The 21,645-nt window shown below is 29.3% G+C and overlaps 1 protein-coding gene across 7 annotated transcripts in view; it reads left to right on the top strand.

Annotated features, from left to right (window-relative positions):
• The window catches only part of Rapgap1 (Rap GTPase activating protein 1), a 269,144-nt gene that overhangs the window by 200,049 nt on the left and 47,450 nt on the right, over positions 1-21,645 (top strand). The window contains exon 1 of one of the 7 annotated variants that reach the window (XM_064217423.1): positions 5,377-5,624. The exons of 5 other annotated variants lie outside the window; for them this stretch is intronic. In XM_064217423.1, the coding sequence (XP_064073493.1) occupies positions 5,517-5,624 (108 nt within the window). In that variant the 5' untranslated portion in view covers positions 5,377-5,516. Of the gene's footprint in view, positions 1-5,376; positions 5,625-21,645 lie in introns of those variants that run through there. One more of the 7 variants, XM_064217424.1, reaches the window with a different exon arrangement.

Below are 21,645 nucleotides of genomic sequence, written 5' to 3'. Positions count from 1 at the left end.
TCTTTGTGGCCTATATCTGTTAAGTAGATTACTTAGATGGGTAATTATTACGTTTGCATAAAAACACCAAGGAAATATTAAGAAAAAAAGTATGACGTCATGAACATTGCCGATTTTATTTTATGAATATTTTTAAAGATTTTCTAATTCAAATTAAAAAGTTTCTCCCAAAGAATAACGCGCTCTATTAATTATTTTAATAGCACTTGTAGACTAGAATGTTTGCACACGTTCGTTTAAATGTTCAGCCTTTAAAATAAACGTTTAAACAAATGGTGCAGTTCTATCGATGTTGCATTTGGGATTTCGACGATTGTTAGCGTCTGTTCTCGTATACAGAAATTAAACTCTGAATTTCTTGTATTTTTTGTACGGCTTAGTGGTTATATCTTGTGTACGTTTAAATTTAGAATTTCAACGTAAAAACAAATTCATCTTAAATTTATCGTTATATTATATTTTTATAAAATAATATGATATGTTTTATTCGTATCGGTTGGTTGGTTTGTTCATGAATTTGACAATATCTTTTTTTAAATTCTGTGTTTTTTGTGATCATATAATTTATTAATATGTATGAAACGGCAGGTAGTTTACGTGGGACACCATGCATGACTCCTAGCAGTAACACAAAAGACCCTTGTCAGCTAAGGCAAAATACATAGCGCTTCGCAGAATTTTCGACTGTCCTGTATAGTATATCTTAAAAAACGTCTCTGGAGATATTGTAGGCGTACGTTGAAAGGCGTAAGGTTCATTAAATATTTATGTTGAGGTGAGAAAACAATTGCAGCCATGAGAATATATTTCGGGCCTAATTCAGAGGCATGAGTTCGTACGGACCACTATCTGTCCTCTGAATGTGGGTTAAGATACTCGGTTTAAAATTGAAAATATAAATAATATATATGTCAAAATTGAAGAGTTTTATGTAATAAGCTATTATATTAGTGTCTATATTAGATTAAAGTTAAATATAATGATATTTCTGTGGCTGTTTTTTTTCGAGTTTCTGTTAACCTGTGTAGCTCATCAGATAGACTAGCGGCAAATAACTTTACATAGCATTGTTGAGTTCCGGCTTGTAACCTGACTGAGTCAGTGTAACTACAGGTTTAAGAGACATAAAATCTTAGTTCCCAACGTTGGTGGCGCATTGGTGATGTAAGGAATGGTTACTATTTCTAACGTTAGGTAATAGCAAAAAAGCAATTACCATGGAAGCGCACACAAATAATATAATAGAAAAAAATATATATTGAAATTTCTGCTGCATTTAATTGTATACAAACGTGTTTACCCGTCGATCTGTTAAATGACAATTAATATAATATTGAAAGTTTATCAGTTCATTGAGTGGCGTTCACCTTTCTTTTGACAATAATAATTTCAATGATAAAGGCCTTTGACCGAGACACGCTGATACGATACAAGTTCGTGTATTATCGCACGCTATCTCCCGTTTCCTATGTTACGTTATCTGTATCGGGAGATACGGGATATTGATGCAAATTCTCGTATTGTAATAATTACATGCATTTATTACATTTATTGTAAAATTCCTTCGATTTTTAAAAATAACAAAATATTATAAACTATTGAGTAATTCTACCGCCAATACTTAATGTCGTTTTGTTCCGGTTTCAAGGATAAGTTATTTAACTGTGGGATATAATTCTGACTAAGGGTTTTGAGTCCTCAAGGTTGTTGGCGCATTGACGGTATAAGGGATAGTTAATATTTCTTGCAGCGTCTATGAGCAGTGAAGACCACTCTCCACCTGAAGGTGCATTTACCAGACTGTCTACCTATTTAAGATAAAAAAACAAGAATTTAAGATATGCGACTTGAATGTTAATATTAGGAGCAGACTGAAAAATTATAATTTTTATCAATAATTATTGTACCGTAGGTAATTAGCTAGAGCTAATTATAGAGAACACGGCAAATGTCAATACAATATATCAAAGATACGACAAAGATATTGCTCGAGTAACGCAGCTACGTCATTTCAACATATACATACAATTGCTATAAATATCTTAAATTAATTAATTTTAAAGGTCGCTAGAATGTTCAAAATTATATTTTATTATAAATAGCGTTGTAATCTAATTTTATACAAGCACTACTGTTATTTGTAGAATGTGTATAACACATAGAGGTTAATTTATATTTCACTAGCTGAGCCTGCGGCTTTACGCGCGCAATAATTATAAAACTTTACATAAAACACACAAACTGTCACCCGCATTTTGCCCCCTCGATTTGTGACTTAATAAGCCTATGGCCTTCACTGCGACACAAACTATCTCCACGCTGAATTTCATCTAAATCGGTTCAGCGTGAAAAGGTTACATACAACACAGACAGAGTTACATTCGTATTTATAATATTAGTATAGATTTGAATTCAAATTATTATTCCTATGAATAAATAAAATTAATATAATGAGCTCTGTGGTTTCACATAAAATTGGATATACTTTTTTTTATTCAGAACGCTATATTCGCTGGCGTTTTTGGTTACCGCTCCGCTCTAGCCGACCGTAGCGTGAAGGTATGTGCCCAATAATCTTCCATTAAAAGGGCTATGTAACGCAAAAAGAATTACACAAAGCGAACTGGTAGCTCCTGAGATTAGTAGGTCAACCATTCAATCTCTTCGCCTTTATTATATAGATATATGTAGGTATATGAATGTGGTTTTTACATTCATTTATATATAAGACTGCAACTTAGATGTGTTGGTGTTGCTTTTTTATCATATAGGTAGGTGGCCTGGGAAATAGGCCTGATATAGGTAAGTTGTCACAACCGCACATAGACTTGGCGCTGTTGAAGATATTAACTATTTATTTCTCCTTGGGAACTTAGTTGTTGTAGTTACACTGGCTCACTCGTCCTTCGAACCGGAACAAAACAATACAAAGTAGTATTTTTTTTTTTTTTATTTATTTATGTTAGGTCGCTTTTTAACATCTAGGGTCATTAGCGACCACAGTAATCTAACAATTCTTATATTAAATTATATACATTAATTAATTTCAAAAAATTTAAGGTTTCAGAATATCCTAACAACGTAGTATTGTTTGATGGTGGCATAAAGCTAAGAATGAGATTAATGATATTAATTGCCTTGTTTTCGTGCTTATGTTTACAATTTACATAGATACACATATATTATATATCAAATTGTTCAGCTATGACTCCTTTGTCAATAGAAACATACTATGATATTTGCTATATAATACCGTGCATGTAAGTGTAAATATATATATATATATATCTCATACTAGTAATGGTTGTACTGTAATGGATTTGGTTTTTATAAAAGTTTGTTTATACAACGGCGAAATAAAAAAAGGCGAAACAAAAATTTGTTAATTATTCGAATGTCATAATTTATTTAATGTGCTTAGATATATATATGTATTGTATACACAGATTTACTGTAAAAGCCGCTTCTCTATTGTAGTTGAAAATTTTTTCTCCGATTTATGGAAATCCTAATGCAAAGAAAATTGCAAAAAACGTTTTCATACTGCGTGAAGATGAGGCCTTACCAAAGAGAGCGTTGCTGTTGCCACAGTATAGAGAACATTAATTAACACAATGATAAAGATACATAGCGGATTATAATTAAATTGTATTGTAAATTCCTTAATGGACAAATGGCCTACCTCATGATCGGCTCACTATATAAATGTTGAAAAATTATGCCTTAATCTTACAATACGCCATAAAACTGTATTTATTGCTTGTATTATATTAGTTCATTAAATTTGAGGGTAGAAATCGGCTTCTAGTAAATTTTTTGTTTAGTTCAATAAAAAGTGTAATCTTATCCAACTTCAACATTGGTAAAGGTAAGTAATAATGTTAGTTTGGTTCCTAATAATACTTTTTCTGGGTAGCAAAAGCAACAGAATATTTATAACAGTTGGTGAATACTATAACGTTATACAATTTTATCGTAACAAATAGAAAAAAAGATTTACTTGACTAGCTGTATAATTTAAACTATGTTTATGTGTGGAGGCGAAGAAATTACGTGTAATAACAGGGCGCTTTTTCCGAGAGAGCCGCTAGGCGCTACTATTCTGTACTTGAGCCCACGCAATGAGTGCCATCATCTTTAATGCTAACAGATTTATGAAGTGAAATAGCTGCACGTTTTGTCCTAGCCTGTATGGGGAACCCCCTTTCAAAGTTAGGCAGCAATTTTGAAAGTGTTTTAATCGCTTTTTAAACCTCACTTAAGATGAGTTTTAATAACACGCTGTTTCTTTGTTTTTTAAAAGCGAAATTAAGTCACTTTGTATAATGCATTTTTTGTTCTCCTGTTCGGCTATTAATATTATATAAAAGTATGTTTCATTTCAACTGAATATATTTTTCTATGATTTAAACATGATAATGTTCTGAGAAAGGAACAAAGTATCTTCAAAGACTGATTTAATTAATGAAGTTCATTAAATTTTTATCTTGTAACAAAGTAAGAATATTAAAATGAGAATAAAATAATATAATAAAATAGAAAAGATATACAAATTATTCTATTTCAAACTTTTTAGTCACAGCGTTGTATAAGTATATAAAGAAAATATTAACAATTATCCCAATAATAAATACACTTATAAATAATTCTAGGTACAGAAAAAACAAAAGATTTCAATAAAAAACCAGTTATATAAAACCTCATTTATCCAAAAAACATAATTCTACATAAAATGTATACTTACAAATAACTGTATTATTTTTACCTCATTACATAAATAATAAATTTGGTACATGCAATATTCAATATAATTAACGATATAAAATAATTAATATTAACAATAATTACAGCCTTGTATTGTGATCTATTTATATATATTTTCCTGTAATTCTTAGACCACGGCACAAAGCAAAAAGCCATTGTTTTGTTTTCGTTGTACAAAGTATTAGTCTTTTGTTTAAACTAACCTCGTGGTCAGACTATTCATTAACTTTCCTTTTAAAGACAAGTGAAAAACCACTACGTTTCTATGTTTATTTGTAACCGTAATGTAACATTATGTAAATATTCGTTTTTCAAATAATTAATTTAAATTCCTTTTTTAAATATTTTTTGTTCTTAAAAATAAATTATTTTTAATAATGTATTTTTTAATACGTAATTAACCCACTCTGTTTACAAATATGTCAACCAAGCATTTAATGTGCTGGATTTTATGTCTTAGTATATATATAGCAGCAAGACATGAGATGTGTTATATATATTTTTATACAAAGCTAATTCTGTAATACCTTTAATATTATTTGTTGTGAGCTTCATGTTATCACACGTTTTCCTGGTGCCAATGCTATCAGTAATTCAGTACGTTGCCAGTTTTCATACATCATTTTCCTGCGTTAATTCAGATGGGACGGACGCATTATTATAATCAACATTCGAATGTTTTTTTTTTCCGCGCTCAAGCGTCGGGAATTGTGTGAAGTGTCGTTTAGTTTGGAAGTGATTCGATTTACAAAATGATATATTCGCGCAGAAGAACATCTTTGAACACTTTGGTTATAGAGTTTATTACGAAAAGGCGTGATTCAAAGGATTCGCCTTTAACGTCACCGGCTTTCGACGAGGTAATATTTTTTTCTTTTTATGCTTACAAACTTCGAAGTTTTCGATTGATTGTATATATTGGCGCTATAAATGCGATGTTCGGATGGCCTTGAATCCGGGCCAATCTTATCAATGACTGATTACAAAACGATTTTTTGCTATAAAATGTAGTGTGTTACGAAATTTGCTCAATATCATATCCATCGAAAGGTCACCCCGGTATGGTGGCAATAGACAGATAAAAATATTTCAACATTGTTAAAGATATTTAAATTTAGAATAGCGTTTTTAAACATTACGTAAAACGATATATACGTAAAGCGATAATAATTAAAAGGTTTATAGAATTAATATCGAAAGGAAATCTGTTAATCGCGTGTTTTTTTTTTCATTGCGTCAATACTAAGTATAAATAGCATTGTTGGCAGCGACTTCTGTTTACAGCCGCGCTTGTTCATATAATATGTACCGATTCCGCCAATGTAAATATCGACTAAAAAAATGACATTGTTTAAAAAAATTCAAACATTTATTTGGCATTTTATTGAGAGGGTAAGCCCAATTAACTATTATTTGTATTGCTGAATTTTCGCGGTCATTCTTTTCGTTCAACGTTCACGATGACGTTTAGCCACATTACTATTCTAACGAGATTAGGGCTGTGGCAAATATATCGTACTATAAAAAATAAACACTCTTACGTGTTTGTTTGCGAATTACCAACTGTAATCATTACGATTACGATTAGCATTAATGTCATAAATTAAAAAAAAAATTAATAATGACGGTTGTTTCTTATTATAATATTTGCAAATGAAATTCATAGCTTACTATTTCAATGAGTATAATCTTTTAAAAATATATTAATTATGAATACAATTTTCTATGCAAATAATATACATGAGTGGTTTATTACGAGTAATTGTAAAATGAGCAAAAAAAAACAACAAGCAGTTGAATGTGGCATCCTTAACCACCGGATACAGGCACTCCTGCGCAGAACAAGTTTCTGTTCCGCGCTGCTTATCACCACCCAATTACATTTTTAACCGCTCTTTAACTAGGGTTTACAATTACGTTTTTTTTTTTTAAATAAAAAGTTATGTTTGATCGTATAAAGTATTTATAAAAAAGACCATAGGATTTTTTAATTTATTAATTACAAATAAATATATACCTAATATTGTGTTACTAAACCGTCAGTTTTTTTTTAAAACTTGATTTTCAAAATTATTTTAAAACATTAACATGTATGCATCATTTTACGTTATATGTAATCTGTCTAAAAATTCATCGTAACTAAAATTAAATAATATAATTATCAAATTTTTGGTCGTCTATATTTATAATTTCTTCATTTCTTCATTATTTTTAAGTGGTTGAAAAATAAAAACCTAACAAAAACAAAAAAGGAAAACCTCTTTTACAATTGGTTGTATTCTTTTAATATGAAATTGTGAAAAACAATATATTTTAAAATAAAATTCTATTAAAAATTTTAAGCAAATTTAAATGAATCATACGGGTTCCTAAAAAATTTACTTAAATAAAAATAATAGTAATTGACGATTATTTATTTCATTAAAATATAAACAGGCATGAGTACACAATTCCTTTTCTTTTTAAGTATATTATTTTTCTTACGTGATATACATAACTACGTTTATATCGATGTGTTACAAGGACTAAACACTTAGTATATTTCGAATGTAAACCTTCTTTTACACGTCTATGAGAACCGTCAACAGAAACAAGTCTACAGTTAGTATGACGTCATCGTGGCTATTGAAGATTTTTTGTTCTGACGGATCGTTGATCTTCAAAATTTAAAAGAGAATTATATTTGTTGAAATCATGATCGAGTTTCTTTTAAAGTATAAATATATAGTATATTTATTCCTGCTTAATTCATTTAAGTTAATTCTAATAATATTTTCTCATTGTTTTGGTTGGATCGTGATATCATAGATGGCTTAGTAGATAAAATATTTAAACGCAAGATCGCGAGTTCACACACAATTATTGCTAAGTTTTTATGTGCTTTAATTTGTGTTTTATAGTTTAGTTCTCAAGAGCAGGATTTTTGAAAGGAAAAATTCTGTTCTGCTTTCACGTTTAATTCCAATCACGCACCAACCCGCATTCGAGTTTTGTGGAAGAAGTTCCGAGCCTTCTCCTAACCTTTGCCCAGCAGTGAGATAATAATTTACTGATTAATATTATAGTTTTATAAAATATACCTCCAGTTGATGGTACTACATACAATCTCTGTTAAACATTAAATTTCATTACATTCAATACTTAAAATTACAGAAATAATTATTTAAAATATTACTTGGACATTGCTATGTACCTAACAGATAAATATTAGAACGGAAAAGGATTTAATGCTATTTCCAGCATCGTTGTAGTCTTATTTTAAGTTACACGCACGCCTTATGTTTGAACCCTGGTCGTCATAGCGACAGTTGTGCCATAAGGCAGGTGTCCACAACAGCTGTCATGCTATTGTTTGTTGCAATACAACGAATATACGTTTCGAACAACATATGCCAAGTTTGTGAATCGCCTTTGTCTATACAACTTCATTAATATCATATTAAATCAACTTGCTTAATACCTTCTTTATTTTTATTACGTTACGATGAATCTTACAATAATAATTTAATTCGTATTTATTTATTTGTTGTACAAAATGTGTGTTTCCATTTAAAAAATATGTAAGACGACCTTATTTATATTAATCATTATTTCAGCTGCGTGTGGCGATTATAATTAATAGGTTACCACAATTAATGAGTTAGGTGTTTCCATAATTAAGAAACATTACAGGAAAAACTAATAAATACATAAATATGTGTTTATTATAAATAAATAATAGCACATACTTAACTATTTAAAAATATCTGATGTTAAGCCTCTACGTAAGTCCATCTAAGTGCCTAAATCGTATCATACGTTCTGAAAAGCTAAGTTTCCATACTGGGTATTGAGTGGGCTTTTGTTTGATGGTTGAGTGACCAGTATAACACACACAATTGAAAAAGTCTCTGTTCCCCTGGTAGACGGCATTATGATAGTGTAACGTTTATCACAGCCAGAGTCCAAGTCATAATAAAAAAAAAATGTTAGTAAATAAGAAAATTAAGATTCATTGGCCAAATAGTTAACTTAATCTTTATTGCCCGTAAATTTCTATTACCATGTTCTAGGTTGAAATTACGTAAATTATAGTTTCTTAAATGTGTTAAAGAGCACGCAATCGTTAAATATTTATGTATATCGTGGTCGAACACAAGAAACGGAAGCGTTATATCGATTTTACGAAATTAGGTGTCGTATTGGGTAAAAGAAGTCGAGATTCGTTGTTGATTTTGAATAAATATTTTTATTAATTTAATTGTAATATTATTGCAATGCAATTTTAAAATACGACTGTTCACTATTTAATGCATTAAAGATATAAACGATAACTTAAGATTACTAAGAGAAGATTGATCAGTGGACTAGTATATTATGTAAAATTAAAAAAAAGGTAGCCAGAATAAAATACTTTTTTTTTTTTTAATTAACTTCTATTCGAAATTCGCACAAAGCTAAGAGCGATTGTTCTATCGATACACTTAAACTTGATTTCTCTAACTATTGTGAACTCTTCAGCTATTCCCATAGCGTGATAGTAATTATTGTTATTATGAGATTTCTCGACAGCTTCTTATAGGCCGCTTTATGTGAGAATAAACTCCAAGAACGGTCATGGGTTTCATAAATCATAACTATATTGCACTTGTGGGAGAAAAGAAAGATTTATATGAAATTACATTGTAACTGAAGTCTATATAGTGCGGTAAATATAGCCCGTGATTCATCTCGAGTACTATTCCCTATGACAGTTTTGTAAAAACTTAGGTTAATTAATAGCGAAAATTCAACAAAAACTCCGTAACGAAATACGAGTTAGACGAGTATTTACAATAATATATTAGAAATTAAAAAAAATGTATTACATTTAAATAATATATTTCTAAATTTAGAAATACAATTCCTCACTTTTAAAAAATATATATAATAATGATCCTATACTTCGAGTTCGTTTTGTAAGGCATAATAAAAAAATACAAGTGCATTATTTATTTTAAAAAAAGGAACAAAGCTTATCACTTGTCGAATCATTCGAATTTCAAACTTCCCACGTTTATCATTTAGTTAAGTTTAGACGTTATTTAAAATATATTTATTTATTCGATAAGTATTCTACCTGAACATGTCCAGACATGTTAGTTTTCAATTGATTTGGTACAAGCTGTGGCTATTTAACTGGAAAGTAAATTTCCTTTACATTTCGTTTCTAAACACCGATATGAAAATATTGAATAAAGAGATTGTGTATTTTTAAATTTATTGTGAAAGAAAATCGCTAAGAACTATATAGTGTAACATATTTCTTTGTATGTATCAACACACACATACAAATATACATATTTATCAATCGATTTGTAATCTACAATGACATACTTTCTTTATTCTGCTAATGCTATTATAAAATGTATGATACAATCATTGTTAATATATATAAAAATAGTTCGATTTAAATATAAGTATTTATGAAAACGAAAAGGATATATAAATACTATTTATGTAAAATAATACTTTCATGATATTATTTTGAGTCAATAATAAGATTTACAACTGTTAACAAATGCTGCTACATAGTCAGTTTCGGGATTACAGATCACTGTCGTACATTTAATTTGATAACAACTTAATTATTTGTAAATATTATGTTTGTGATATATGGTGTTATCACGTTGTTTTAGATCAATAGTGTGATACGTTTCTACTTATTATTATCAATAAAAAATATCTATATACGTAGAATATTTTGCGCGTAAAATAAACGCGTCATTTTATCCGTGGCTTGGTGGTAAAAGGACAAGAGTACTTTTTTGATTGAATTTCAAATCACATTTTAGCCTTGCTTTGCCTTAGCTTTTCAAATCATTTGAAATAATGATATATTAGTTCCTGCTATAATCTTAACCTTTAACTTTTAGCTTTGTCGATTAATAAATTTCAATCACATGTTAAACTTTGATTAATAAGGCGTATTACTTGATGAAAAGTTATGTATTTAGATAATAAAAAACTGTGGTGTCCAGTAAATATTCGCTATAAGTAATTATTCAATATTTTATTTAATTATCTTGGTAACTGGTTGTCGCAAAATTGTAAGTACTGAGTTTCTTGCCAAATCTTTTCGGCAGTATCAACAACTACATTCCGAACCGGTGGTAGCTTAAAATTAATTTAATCATTTAAAATAACGATTAAATCGTGCTCGCAAAAGCCTACTTAAATTAATTTTGATTTTGTCTTTTTGATTTCATTACTCATTGCAAAAATATTACGCAAAAGGCATATGTTATACAAACAAAACAAAGTCAGTTCCTTGTTTCTATTCTGATTACCAAAAGTAAGAATTATTGATATTGGTGCAGGCTACATATATCATAATACGGTACGTATTTTGATATTTGAATACCTAGCTTTATTATCGATAGAGATGTGAAATGCAAAGTTGAAGATATTAAAAATTCTAAGCAGATCTAAGTTTTATAGTAACACAAAAAATACTGGACCTACAAAAAAAACAAAATAAAAAAAAAAGTTTTGACAAATAAATTTACCCATTTACCTAACCGACATGCAAATCACAATTCATACCACAACGTGTCACTTATATTTATATGTAATTTATAAATAAATATTTCATTAATTAATTATCAATACAAGTATGCAACGATGGTCGATATTATTGGTGTTATATTGTATATTTTATCCTGAATAATTAAACGATATGGCATAGTGCCTAAAATCGTAAGATCGATCGTGCTATTGTCAACCAACTAGTTTACATCAAAGTTATTACAAAATAAGATATTAGGAATATTGATAATTCATTGAACTTCTAAAGATTTAGAATTTTAAAATAAATAATTAACAACGTAGAATTTACTTTAACTTTAAACTTGAAAACATGTATATATACAGTCGAAAGATACAGAAAAATGAATTATTTAATAAATTATTAAAACTATTTTAATTATGTTATTAATAACTTGAATATTATGAGGTTATTAACTTTAAATATGCTAATATATTTTTACAAACGTATTATATATAATAACCAGTAACAATAGCATTAATGGAGTAACTTTCATGAATTTAAAACGGAGAGCCATCCATCTATCTTGAATTTGTTCGTTAATCAGCCAACTAGAACTTTTTGAAGAAATGAAGTACCGGTCTAAATGTAATAACATTTTTAAAAATATCTCACTGATTATTCAACTTTAAGTGTTTATTTTCTTAATTACTTTTAGTATTAAATTTAAATACTTCCTTCTACTCGTGCCTTTTAGAAAAAACTTGATCTTATATTGATTATTTTCGTCCATGTATATTTTCTATACGTTTATCGAACTTAAAAAAAACTTCCGATAAAAATCAAGTTCGATATTTATAAAACGTAATTATTATTTTTGAAACAACATTATTCATAAGTTAAATGCATGAATATCAGAAAGTGATACAACTAGGATATTCCATTTTACGCCTTACAACGTTCACAGCTTTTTTGTCATTAGATAATACAAACCGTCCATATGTCCATCGCATTTTAAATCTGTAATATCATCGAAAATATTAATTTAAATTACATGCTGTAAAGGTCTATATTGATCTATATTAAATGCACAATGTATTTAATTGGATAAGAACTAATGCTGTATTGCTTAAAATCGCTTCGAAAATAAGTCATTATTTCTCGTAAAAAGTAAAGGATAAAAAATGGTTGTCGTGGGCTATCCCAGAGAGATAGACATATACCATCTCGAACTTTTTTGAAGACCTTTTTAAGGTATACAATACTGTAGTACATTATTTTGATCTCTCCCGTTGGATTCAGCCAGCGTTTGCAATGTAAGCGCAAAAATGTGTTCACTTTAGAAACGTCTAAAATTATAAATGTTTCTCTACTATATTGTGCATATTATACATATAAACCTTCCTGAATAAATCTTTCAATTAAAAAGACCGCATCAAAATGCGTTGTGTCATTTTAAAGATATAAGCATACATAGGGACAGACAGCGGTAAGCGACTTTGTTTTATACTGTCTAATGATTCACAAATATAAATAAAACATTAGATATCCGTGAAACAGACCGTTCTATACAATATATTAATCAGAGCACTTACATTTCTAGAAAATCTTTCTTTAGCTCTCTGTTATTTTATTTCCAATCAACTATTCAAATGTTCTCGTTCTCGTTCCACGTTTAGATATAAAAACTTTTTGCACATGATAAGGAAAAATAATTGTACGATATATTATTATCAGTCATTTAAAATACAAATATTATATGAATTTATATTTAAAATGTCCTTTCTAAGATTCATTTATTATTTCCGCGTTAAAAAGCGACTTATATTAATATAAAATATACATAATTAGTGTTATACAAAAATATTAGGAACAATTATTTAAAATAAGCAGATTTTATTACAATTACGTTCATATTGAGTGTCAGTGAACTGTTAACATTAAGTACCTACCAGAGCGCGGTAATTCTAAATAGCAATTTTGCGGTTATTAGTGCTAATTACCAGTCAATGCTTCCTATTAGTAGGCTGTTTCTGTTAAACCAATAAAGTTAATTAACTCATAAGTTATTACCATTTAAAAACTTTCGATCGGAACCGTTTATAGGTTTACTATCGCGGAGCAAAGCTTGGCGGGTGTGGAGCAATCCATTTAAGATCTCGTTGTTAAAGTAACTTGAGTATCTTGCCGGTTCTTCTCGGTAGAATTTACATTCCGAACCGGTGGTAGTTTTACTTTAAATAGTTTGTTAAACGACGATTCAAAAGTGCTTGTAAAAGCCTACTTGAATAAAGTATAATTTGATTTGAAACAGAGTAAAGTAACAGACTGTAGACGTCCCATTGTTTGGCTAAGCCTTCTTTTCTCTTTTAAAGTTTGGAAGGGGTCGATGGATACACATGAAAATTTCACTGAAACTTGACATGTATAGGTTTCCTTACGATATGTTCCTTTCACACCTGAGCACGAATAAACGAATGAAGCACATTATATATAAAATCAGTTGTGCTCTCTTGGATTTGAACCCGCAATCATCGGTTAAGATGCACGTATTTTAACCTCTGGGGCATCTAGGTTCGTTTTCGATGCCTTGGTATAAGTGTTTTTTGAAAACGTAATTATTTGATTATTTTATAATGAGATCCGGGTTATCTCGATTAATTTAGTCGCGGTGGCTCAGTGACTAAGATACGTTTATCATAATCGGATATTCCGGACTCAAACCTGAACAAGCTTCACTGTATTTTCACTTGCTTAATTTTTGCTTGAAATTTATCTCGTGCTTCAATGAGTGCCGCATTGGAGCAGCGTGTTGGAATCTCCAAATCTGCTTTACAAACGAAAAGAGGAGGCTTATCCCATCATGGGTTAGTAACAGGCTGTCACTATTTTTTTTTTTTCTAAATACGTTACTGTATATGTTTGTTTGTAACGATAAAATTAATTATCTTGACATCATAAACAGAAATAAATTTGTAGAAGCTTATAGTGAAGATAAACTGTAGAGTTTAATAACGTAAGATTAGTCATCGGGGTCTCCTTGTGTTTGAGTTGTCTGACCAGTTCATAATGATTTGCGGTTTAACAATATTCAATGCCTTTATTGTTTAACAAATCTAGTCTTTATTTCATATTAAATAGAGGTTATTAAATTAGTTTTTTCTATATTTACCGATAAGTCAAATGTGTTTATAAGCGTTAAAAACAAAGTAATATCCACTTTAGACTCAACGTGGAGGGATAGTAATGAATTCATAGTACCAGGTATACAATCTCGCTGACTCACGCATATCTTTTTGCATCAATGCCAACCGCATCACCTCAACATGACTTTCTTATTGTCGTAACATTAAAGTTCAGATTACAATGACAAAATATGATCTAGCACGAAATTATAATCGGCCCGACGTAATCGTCTTACTGTTTGAATAAATCAGTGTTGCAAACGGAGACAGGAGTTGTTTGCAAATAGAATATACGACACGCAAGAAGCGTTTCCATTTTTTTAAAGTTTTATTAAAAAAAAAAATCACCCTTTGCTTGGAAACAACACTAAATTGCGTGCCTTTAATTTTTATTAGGAGTAATTATTTTGATTGTTATCAAGAACTGATCTTAGTGATAAATTAAATAATACCAGCGATATTTGTTGAAGGAACTGTAAGTAGTAAGTTTATTCGTTGGTTTAAAATTATCTTCGAAAACATTACTCTCCTAAGTATTTCTAGTTATTTGAATATGGAAGTCTATATCTTTGGAATAGTGTATGTAAACGTATTGGTTTCGTTCGGTATTCTTCAAATACATTCAATGAATGTATCGGCTCTGAATAGAGTTCTGAGAACTATTGAACTTGAACACTGTTGAACGTTTCAACTCAATTTGTAATCTACATTTTAGGATAATTCACTTGAATTGAATTTTTTGTGACTGACAGATATATAAAGTTACGGGTAAGAAATGTTAATTTATTCATATGTATATATAATTTAACTAATTTCCTCGTGTGATGGAGACTTTTATTAGGTACCTTATGACTTAGTCCTAAAAACGTGTATGCAAAATTCATTATGATTGGTTGATTAGCGTAAAGCGATGATCGGTATTGAAAATGTAACGAACATACAAACTCACTTTCATAATTATAATATTAATGAGGATATATTGCGACATATATATCCTCCTGTCCTTATTCCAATTTTACTTGGTGTCGGCGCAGCTTGTCTTCTTCTTCCATACTTCTCTGTCGAACGTCATCTCACAAGTAACATTCTTTCTAACCATATCGTCTTTCACACAATCTATCCATCGTTTCTTTGGTCGTCCCCTATCTCTATATCCACCCACATCCATTCTTAAAACCTTTCTCACAATATGGTCCTCATTCCTCCGCATAACATACCCATACCATGCCGGTTTCCAACTTCCTCTGCGACATGATGACATAAATATGCACCCAAAATGCTTGGTCAATTAAAATCCATCGACTATGATCGTAAAGCAACATCGAAGAGAATTCTACAAATTTAATCAGATATATGTATTTAGTACATTATATAATTATAATAATTCCATGTTTTTTTTACATATATGTAGTTAAAAGTGATTTATGTTGTGTTCTGCCTAATAAAGTCATTGACAATTTTATATTTAAATTTACATTCTAACATTATTTGCGCTTGAAAATCATTCACGTTACCGTAAAACGGATTCGTATAAATAAAATTACGGTTTGTTTAATAATAAATCGTTTCTATTTTTGAACTTCGAACGTTCGTTTTATTTAACGTGGTACGTTTTATACCGCGTATAAACAGTTGCATCGAAATGTATCGAATGAATCTCAAGTTGAATTTCTGTATTTATTTTTAGCGGCTTCTGCGAACGTGTGAAGAATAAAGAATAAGTTAGATATGGAAACGAAATATCCACAATAGTGATCTATTAAACAAATAACGTTACACAATATATTTACTTTGCCTACATATATCACCAAAAAGATTAATTTTTGAATCGATATCTTTATCCCAGTAATTAGGAATATATATGAATTAAACTTAAATGTTGGTTACATTTCGGATACTTTTATTACTCCTTGCCGATCCTTAAACACCATAGATTTTAATAGAAAGTTTTGGTAATAAGGTAAAGTGAGGTAAATCTGTTATTCCTGTCATTGAATTGGTTAAACGTTAACACGGTTTATTGGTTTTTTACAAAAGAATAGAAGCAATGCTCCAAAAAAACGTCTATCTTCTATCTATCTATCTATCTATTATATATATAAAAGCGAAATACCACTCACTGATTAACTACGAAATCTCAGCAACTATAACACTTTAAAACTTGAAATTTGGCAGGTTCCTTACAGGGTGTAGAGATCCGCTAAGAACGGATGTTACGAATCTCCACCCCTAAGGGGGTAAAATGGGGGTTGGAAGTTTGTGTTGTATACATTTTGTGTGGGTAAAGCCGCAGGTTCAGCTAGTTACTAATATTCCTATTTACCCCTCCTTTTATGCTTCTCACTTGTGTTAGGAGTGGGTACGACAATAGCCCAAGGGGTCAGGATCGATCCTGCGACATTAACGCTATAACTTATATAGGATTTTTGGAATTTAGGTTTATTATGTATGAATGTCAACGCGGCAATTCCTCGTCAACTGTTATTGACATCAATAATTATATATTCCATCTGTAGGCAACGTCGAGCATATGCAATACATAAAAGTTCGGATATCAATCAGGTATCACTTCAATAGCATTTATATTTTTATATAACTTTTAAACTGAAATTCATAACACAATTTATATACACAAAATTCAATATAAATATACGTAAATTTTGTTATTGTGTGGGATGACGTACTAGTTCTCTGATCTTAACTTTTATACGGTTATTTATTTTATAAATAAATTTATGACTTCAACTGCCATAAAATAAATTGTTGTAAGGATTTTTATTATGAGTGAACCTCCTACGCTACAATATTAAAGCCTGTGTGTGTATCTGTGACCGATTTGATTTGATTTCTTGCCACTTCTATTCTATTCTATGTTGCATGTATAAAAGTGATATATTGAGACATGCCTGGAAATGAAGATGTTAATTTGTGATATTATATAAATGTTCCAGAATGGAATGTCTATAATCTGTAGTGTTTATTGCTGAAATTTGGTTTTGTATGTTTGTAGACTATTATTCAATTTAAATATAATTGATCTCTGTCTGTGTTGTGTGTCAATCACGATATTTTTTGGCCACAATATAGGTAATACTTCATTTGACGCCTTTAGAGACAGTAAAAGTAGATCTAATTCTGTTTTTTTTTTAATTGTTAACTGCAATTTAATGCAATGCATAATATCCGAAGAATTTCGCAAGATTTAGAGACAAAAAATACAAATAAATATATATGTATGTATAAATATATATAAATACAAAACGTGTATGAACAAACTTCTAAAAAATTCACAATGCAATCTTTGGGACTTTGAAAGTCAAATCTAATAGTAACTCTTGCATATTAATATTTGGATTACCAAATATCAGACCGATCATTACCAAAATTTCAACGTTTAATGGAAATTCAGTCGGTAATTCCGTAAAAATCAATATTTACTATGAAATATCATCGATAAACGTTCAAAGCAAATATAATGGAATGTTAGTTCAAGTGACATATGTCTTGGCCTTCAGTACTGTATACAATACCCAAGTAAATTGTAATTAAAATAACTCGATACTCCATATAAACGTATACTTATATGTATTATAAGTCCTGCATGTTATCTACGACTGGGCCTTACTGAGACTCCGTTCTCCGTCCATCTATCTTTCTGTCTATCTTTCCGACTGTCACCAGGCTGTATATCATGAATTGTGTTAGTTACAAAGTTGAAATTTTTACAGATGACATATTTCTATTGTCGCTATAACAACAAATACTAAAAAAGAATAGAATAAATATTTAAATTTCATAGATAATGTCACTTGGCCGGTTTTTTTAATTAAATAATATATTGAAAGAGGGTGAATAAAGACATAAAACCACTTAAAACTAATAATAAAAAATTACATCAAAAGTACCACGACGTACGTGTGATAATTTAAATAAATAAAATATCTATTAGGTATTTAATGATAGTTTCAAATACATGTAATAACAAAACTTGCTTATGAGTTCAGTTTTAAAAATAATTTCATACATATTATTTTATGTTTCCTCACATTTATGGCGCGAGTTACGATGCGATGCCATAAATTATAATCATTAATTGATAATCAGGATTTACTTGGTTTTCTTTCGGGTTAATATGTTTTCCTGTTGGCCAACGTAGATTAGGCACATATGGTGTTTGTATATCCGAAGTAGGTAACTGGTGTCGAACGAAAGTGTTAATTTTTTTAAATTTATGACGTTTTCATTTAAATTTCGAATTCCGTGTTTCAATATTTTATCTATGCATGGATTAATGATTTATTCTCAGATAAAATAAATTTGTTTAAGGATGTTTTTTGTTTTGTAGATTTCATTGAAGAGAAGTTTCACAAATAGATCGACTTAAAAGGAGCAAATATATTTTCATTAAAGGGTATTTTAGTCGAGGAGTTCTGGAATGTTATCGTATTTTAGGAAAGTGCATCCAACAGACGATCGATCGAACGACTAAACTATATATAAAACTATGCATCGTGACCCACTTAAGAAGTTTACCAGGATATTCTATCAAACCGGAAAGTTTCGACAACGACCAAAACTATCTGGAAAAGTGTCGATACTTTGACGTGGAACGTTTTTACCTCAAAACACAATATTTTTTATCGGGTTTAAGGTTTAGATACACATGTAGCAGATTTTCATTTGATACATGCAGGTTTCCTCACGATTTTTTCATTTTTGCTTAGTACGAAATAGTACAAGTACATATGCCCAATGTTGTATTTAAGGAAAGTTCAAATTAACTTGCATAATTTATAGAGTACATAAAACGTAATACGAATTTATTATTATGTATGTACATATTATATTGTTACTTGCATGATGTTATAAAGAAATCCAATTTACTTTCATATGATAATATTACACGATAATATGATTACAAATAGAGATTGAAAAGGAAAGCATTAGTTAATCACAGCTCTCATTTAGCCTTTATTGTATATTCAGTAAAAGTCACGTTTTATACGGCGTTATTCAAAGAGGTTGATCTCGTGGTGAAATCTACTTTACTTGCATAAGAACTTTCCATTGCACTTGTATGCTTTAAAAATATTCTTTATAATCGGATTAATACAAATAAATAAATGAAACGTATACGTTTATATTTATATATCGAAAATGTTTATATCTAATGTATATTCTTGTCTTGTTGTTGTGTGTCACGATTTATTTGAAAATACATTTTTTTTTTTGATACAACAATAGTGATAAATGACTAACTGTTTATATTTGTGATAAAATTTCGTACTACAGAAACTTTAAACTATTTCTATGTGACTGTCATGTTAATTAATGGTTATTATATTTAAAATGTGTGTAATAGTAATGGAACTTTAAATATAGTGAGGTGTATCAGTTTTAAGGGTCATTCATATTTACTTGATCTATTAATTTAGTTATAGAATATTTAGTTTTTTCAATATAATAAATATACTGACTAAGTTTAATGAAAACAATTAAATTGAACCTGAATAATACACTGCAAAAGTTCAATTCAAATATATTAGAATATCTACATAAACAGATAGACCGTAAATATTCATAAAAACTTAATTTGTTCAGTATTTAAATAAATTGCTCCCTTGTATACATAAAAAACTTTATATTGTATCATACAAAACGTAACTGATAGTTGCCAAAATTGTCATTTCCACTTGTATAGATAATTACGATCAGCCGCGATACCGTTATTTCGACTGTAGGTAACTAATAAAGGAGAAATCCATCAAGTCACTGAACTCAGATCTTTGAACATCCCATCTGTACGAGATTGTCACCACGGCCACGCGATCTATTGATCAAGCGTTTCATGCAACTGCAATCTGATTTCGAAAGTGATCGAGATGTATCCATTACAGCTACCGAGATAAATATTTCTGTTATCGTTACGAAATAACGTATGCAATTACATGATTTATTATTTTAATCTAATTTCGTAATTCGTGAATTTACGGGTTTGAAAATTGGAAACTTGTGTAATAATCTTGTTAAGCAAAATAGACTCTTTATTTTTATATGTTTGGATTAGTTGGCCTAGTGGTGTGAAGAAGTGAATTTTAATCGAAAATAGCAGTTCAAACCCGGGTAAATATTACTGATTTTTTAAGTGTTTATTTTTTTTACAATTCAGAGTGATCGGTGGTCATAAAACAGTGTAACATTAACGATTACCTACTTTATTTATATAACTATGTTCTTTTTTTCGACGGAGCCATCGCTTCCTTATTGATATATCTCTATAAATTATCTTTATAATCATGCAAAATATGTTAGTCTGATGTGAGGTAACATTTTTTTTATGTTCTCGTTGTACTGAATAGGTAATTAACCGTAGAATTAACGGTACTAAGTACATAATTAGGACAATAATCTCTACACATATCTCACTTTAGGCCAAACAAGTATTTGAATAATATTATCTTTTGGGTGCTTAATTGTAATGAACTATGAAAGTTGAATTTATAACATACATAACTGAGGTTTTAACATAAAAACGCTTTGCTTGTTCATGATATGACTTTTACAGAAGCGGTACAGTTTGGTGTTGGAAAACTTTTTTTTTATATAAAATGACCAAAAACGATGTTATAAATCAAAATATACTTTCAAATTGGATCTTAAAAGCGCGTTTATATAATTTTTAATGGATTGAATTGAATGAAACGCATCTTTACGTTTGGAATAACTTTTTTTTTTTAACAGTTATGGAATTCATTTACTCTTTTTCTCAAATGTTAATACTATAATTAATCATTGAGTTCTAAAACGAGAGTGCAACTTTGAGAATTATATGATATTATATTTAGATTAATTGATATATTATGTATTTTTCTAATCAGGTTTAATGTTAACGGATACAAAATACCATCGAGGTAATTTATACTTTATTAAATAATAGAGGTAGAAGAATTGTACCCCCTACATTATCTTAGTTACTAACTTTTTTAAATATAGAATAAATAAATATTACATCGAAAGTATAAAATAAATTAAATTGCAAATTTACTAGTATTGAAAATTCAACATTAACAAGAAACTTTAAAATATGTCAAGAACATATATTTATATATACATACTTACATATTTTTTTAATATAAAAGCAGTTTTAACCAGATATATAATGTAACTTAAAAACTTTTGAATAAGACATTA

The sequence above is a fragment of the Vanessa tameamea genome, chromosome 17 (genome assembly GCF_037043105.1).
Source record: "Vanessa tameamea isolate UH-Manoa-2023 chromosome 17, ilVanTame1 primary haplotype, whole genome shotgun sequence".
In the NCBI taxonomy this organism is placed as follows: Eukaryota; Metazoa; Arthropoda; class Insecta; order Lepidoptera; family Nymphalidae; genus Vanessa; species Vanessa tameamea.
Note: the sequence above shows the minus strand (reverse complement) of the source record. Positions and strands in the feature narration are given on the sequence as shown.